The sequence below is a fragment of the Oculina patagonica genome, chromosome 12, assembly GCF_052425735.1.
Source record: "Oculina patagonica isolate OP01 chromosome 12, crgOcupat, whole genome shotgun sequence".
NCBI lineage: Eukaryota > Metazoa > Cnidaria > Anthozoa > Scleractinia > Oculinidae > Oculina > Oculina patagonica.
Window position 1 is genome coordinate 7,582,996 of NC_135769.1, and position 4,874 is coordinate 7,587,869.

Sequence of the window (4,874 nt, forward strand, 5' to 3'; positions counted from 1 at the left end):
AAGTGAGAATTTTCGAAATCCACGGTAATCTTAGATACTTAATTGAAGTCTCCAGATCAGTAAGGTTTAACCCGCCATTATCGAAACTAGTAATTGCGGCTTTTCTTACTATTTTGTCAGGCCCTTTCCACAAGAATTTATAAATTATCGTTTGTATTAGCGCAACAAATTCCGAGGGGGTGGGAGGATAGAAAAAATGGGGAGAATTTGGGGAGAAGAAGAGTTTTAATAAGGATGCCCTACCCTATAAAGAAAGACCTCTCCAATTCCGAAGATGTATTCGTTTATTAATATGGGAAATCTTATCGTAAAAGTTCTTTTGGAGCGACTCAGAGATCGCTGTTATAACTGAAGTGCACATCAAGGCCGGCTTTTACAGTTTTGTACCATTTTAAAGATAGAGGTGTTTCGGTGTAGTCACGACACGAACCAATCCACATTGCTTCTGTTTTGGTATAATTAACTTTTAATAGATCCTTGGCTTCTTCAAGCCAACTCGGCAATTTATCATTTATCATGTTTTTATAGTTTCAGAAAGGTAATCCGATGTGCTGGTCTCCAGAGAACGGATGTGGGATAATCTCTTGAAAATTCTCATCGAGCAAGCAATTAGAGGTGGACTTACTTTCGGGAATACCGATTCACTTTTCATCTCCCATTTATTCATTTCAGGGTTATAACATTCAATACTAAATTGTTGCAAATCCAAACCGATCTACGAGGTTGACAAGTGCTGACGGTTTCTTCAAACTTGCGATAAACTGCCATTCGTTTTTTCATCGTACTTCTCACAATCACGAGTCCAAGTGCACAAGTCTGGTGGCAACGATCCCATATATCCACCAGCAATGAAGATTTTCCTTTTCACTGCAGCTCGGGGAGGGGGGGGGGGGGGGGGGGGAGAAGGGCGCAGTTCTCTTTAAAATTGCTTGACTAAACAACGTGTTGGTGGTAGGCAGTACAACGATTTTAAAACCACACTTTATTGATCTTTCAATTCTTATTGTACCTTTCCCTACAATTTAACCAAATCATCAACTAAAATTACCAAAGATCTCAGTTTTTACGGTCCCTGTTTACACTTTTCTCACAAAATGAATTAACCGCGTTCGGGAAGTTTCTGTCACATGTCAACGTATTTCCGTTTGCCTGTTTTGTGAAAGGAAGAAGCATGCGTGGTAGTAGTTACAGAAAGGCTATCTGAGGTGCTGGACTTTAGGGGACGGATGTGGGATACTCCTTTGAAAATTCTCATCGAGCAAGCGTTTAGAGCTGTCATACAGAAACTTATCCCGGGGAATACTGGTTCACTTTTCATCTCCCATTTATTCTCTTCAGGGTTATAACATTCAATACTAAATTGTTGCAGATCCAAACCGATCTGTGGTGAACTCACAGCATACATTTTCCCATCAGTCTCTACGAGGTTGACAAGTGCTGACGGTTTCTTCAAACTTGCGATAAACTGCCATTCATTTGTTTCTTCATTGTACATCTCACAATCATGAGTCCAAGTGCACAAGTCTGGTGGCAACGATCCCATATATCCACCAGCAATGAAGATTTTTCCTTTCACTGCAGCTCCGTGAGCCATTTTTCTCGCTACTTGAATATCCGTTACTTTGTCCCACTGGCCTTTGCTTAAGTCGTACCTGTCTACATCGCTTAGGTCTCCGCGCACATCCTCACCGCTAATAAAATATATAAAGTGGTCACTGAATACAATGCAAAAAAGTTGTCTTCTTTTTGAATTGAAATGATCAAGTAAAAATATATCTTTCCATGAGTGTGATTCCGGTTTATACTTCGAGACAAACAAATTATGCTCACTGAAATGCATGTAAATCGTTTTAGAACCTCCTGCCTCTCTACAGGGACAGGAGACATTACACAATAAAGCGTACATTTCCTCTGCATTTGAAACAAATAATTTCCACAAAAATTTGTCTTCCTCCAAAGGTGGTAATCTCGTCCAACTGTTAGTGTATGGATTATAGCTAATCATATCCGTTGAGTAACTTCCACCTCTAACAGCGTACAATTTACCCCCACAAGGCAAAAATTTATACCTGTTATCAGATCTAGATTTATCTTTTGGTATCTTACCTAACCTACACCAGCTATCTTCACGAGGAAAATAACACAGAAGTTCTGCACGCGTACGTATTACTATAGCAGGGGTCTCAAGCGACTTCCTGGCTGGAACAGATAAATTCTCACAGTTTTTAGAGTCAATTGAGACTAAAGCGTCCTTTACAAGATCCAAACAGCCTTCATTTTCTTTCACGAGATCATTTGTCACGACATCATTGATCAAAAAGTCACGCGATACATAAACAAGTCGAACGTGACGAAATAGCTCGGCGAAATATTTCTTTCGCTTGTTTTTGTCATGATCAACCCATGCTAGAATGAACTTAAACACATCTCCCTCTGCGCTAACATCTATATCATCACTTGAAATCCACATTTCAACTTCCTTGTTTGACATGTGCAAAACATCTTCCCGATTCACTGCGTACAGGGCGGAGAAATTTACAAGGATAAATCTCTTTGTCTTGGAAAGAAGTTCTTCGCATTGATATCTTTCAGAAAAATAATACGTTGAAATGCAATTTGAAGTATTCAACTTCTGTGCTAAAACTCCTTCTACGAGAAGTTTTAGTTTATGAAGAAAAAAATAATCAGCCATGACGATCAGGTCTCGGGCATTGTCTTCAGCCAATATCTGAACATGACCAGTGTAAATAAACTCCAATGTAGCCGCCATAACAGACTCGCTAAACATCTCCAACCGAACTACTCCTTCTTTAGACTCCTTCATGTCGCTGTTCAGCAGCTTTTCAAAGAAAGGACTTGCTTGTGAAAGAACTTTTCTGTGAGCTTTGAATGTCTTGCCATCTCCGACCACCAAAACAACGTCGCATGGCTGATGGAGCGTGTCTTTGCTTGGATTTGGGGTATAAATCTGCTGAAAATTATCAGGCTGTATGAAGCCTGCCATTTTGCCCAAATGATAGATGCGTAGCTATCAAAACTTTATGAGAGTCGTTACTGTGTCATGTTATTGTGCACGGTGTTGCTACCAATCAGAGACGAGATGAGAAAACAACCATGTACATCTGCACGATTTTACACTTTACACGCGCGCGTGCGAAATCGCATGTACCTGTGTGCAGGCATGCGTGAAAGTAACGTAATGATTCAATTCTCACGGCCTGGAAGGGGGGCCCTGGTCCCGAATTTTCGATCCTTTGTCACGCTAATCCCGCATCACGCACTTCTTTCATCGCTATCCCGAATCCTGTTTTTTCTTTCCTCAAAAATACATTAAAGGTCATTAAAAGAGACTAATTTCTGCAAAAGCTAATAAAAACGAGGACGATACTGCTACGGATCTTGTGTCCTCGGGAAATAGTCTCAATGTCATTGCCTGCCTTTTGCACTCTAGCAATCGTAACCTCGGGGTTTTTTTCCGAGTCCTTTAGTCCTTGCGATCTCTTCAAACCCAGTGAAGGTTTTAAAGAGCTCTGGATTTTTGTAGAGCTCTTTGTGTTCGTCGCTTAGCGGAAAAATGAATTCTTTTGTGTGGATTTCTGCGGTACTTCCCCGGGGGTTACTCGGGTATGCTTTGGGTGGGTATTGCCTCCCCCGGGTCTCCAATTAAGCACCCCGTTTAAGGAAGAATTTGCATTCAAAATGATACCCCGTTCTAGAAATACAGTACATCAATTTGAAATACCACGTTATGGCTGTTGATAAGTTGAAACTTTCGTGCGATCAAAATATCATACCCCGTTCTTCTGAATCGTCTGTAAAACGGATACCCGTTCGTCCCAAAATCACGACCCCGTCCCAAGGTATTTTAGAGGAGTAGCCGACGATAAAAGGCTCGTCTGTAGCTGCAAGAAAGAACAATTCAAGGGAGCAGAGCCAGTATCACTACATGTTATATCTAAAACAATGTCTTAAAGATTACAATAAATGCGAAGAGCTCGAGCAATTGGGTATCGAGTCAACAACACTATTCCTTTCCGCTCACCAAGAAAAAATTATCATCAATCTTTTAGCAGACTGAGCAATTACCATTCGATTAGAGCAATGCTTGCAAACTCGTTATTTCCTTATTGGTGACCAAAAGGAATTGCTGGGTAATACAGCCATTTCGGTGAAATGCAAGTCCACCAACCTCTATTTATTATATTTTTTATAAGTGTCGAGCCACCCAATCCTATTGGCAAAATACTGCACCAAACGCATTCTTTGGAAGTCAAAAGTTGTCCAAATTGCCTTGGCAGGTCTCGGAATCCATCTACAGAACGGCCAGAGAGACAACTTCACTCATGAACCGCCATGTTTCGATACAAAATGTTTTGGGCATTCCAACCATCGTCAAATCATCTCTCACCTCTGGTTTCTTTTAGAAGTTTGCCTCTACCCACCAGATTTTAACAGATTCGAGCCCGCATGCTCGCTTACCAAGAAAGCAACAGCTGAATGCTAACGTCACAATGAAAATTTGAGCCCTCAGTGTATTGAAACAGTACACATTTTTACTTGAGCTTCTTATATGCAATCACGAAATTCGACAGATTGCCTAAGCCCAGAAAACTGCTTTAAAAATTCCAGAAATTTGGTATCTAAAGGGCTAGAACATTTATTCGGATCATGACTATTTTCCAAATTCCCGACAGACAGGCAACAAAAAATCCCGCATCCCGTGCCCAAATTTTGGCGCCTCTCACTTCCCAGGGAGCAGTCAAATCCCAAACCCCGCCAGGATATTTTGCGTTTTCCCGAAACCCGGTTCCCGAAGATATCCTTCCCAGACCCTGGATCGTGTCGATTGCCAACCTCGTTCCCAGGGCCTCTTT

The 4,874-nt window shown here is 41.2% G+C and overlaps 1 protein-coding gene across 1 annotated transcript; it reads right to left on the reverse strand.

The window, feature by feature from the left end:
• Positions 1-991: 991 nt before the first annotated feature.
• LOC144632363 (kelch-like protein 28) lies at positions 992-3,045 on the reverse strand. Its single transcript, XM_078490992.1, has one exon. It carries the CDS (start codon positions 3,002-3,004, stop codon positions 1,124-1,126), a length of 1,881 nt encoding a protein of 626 aa, XP_078347118.1. The 5' UTR covers positions 3,005-3,045; the 3' UTR covers positions 992-1,123.
• Positions 3,046-4,874: the final 1,829 nt, after the last annotated feature.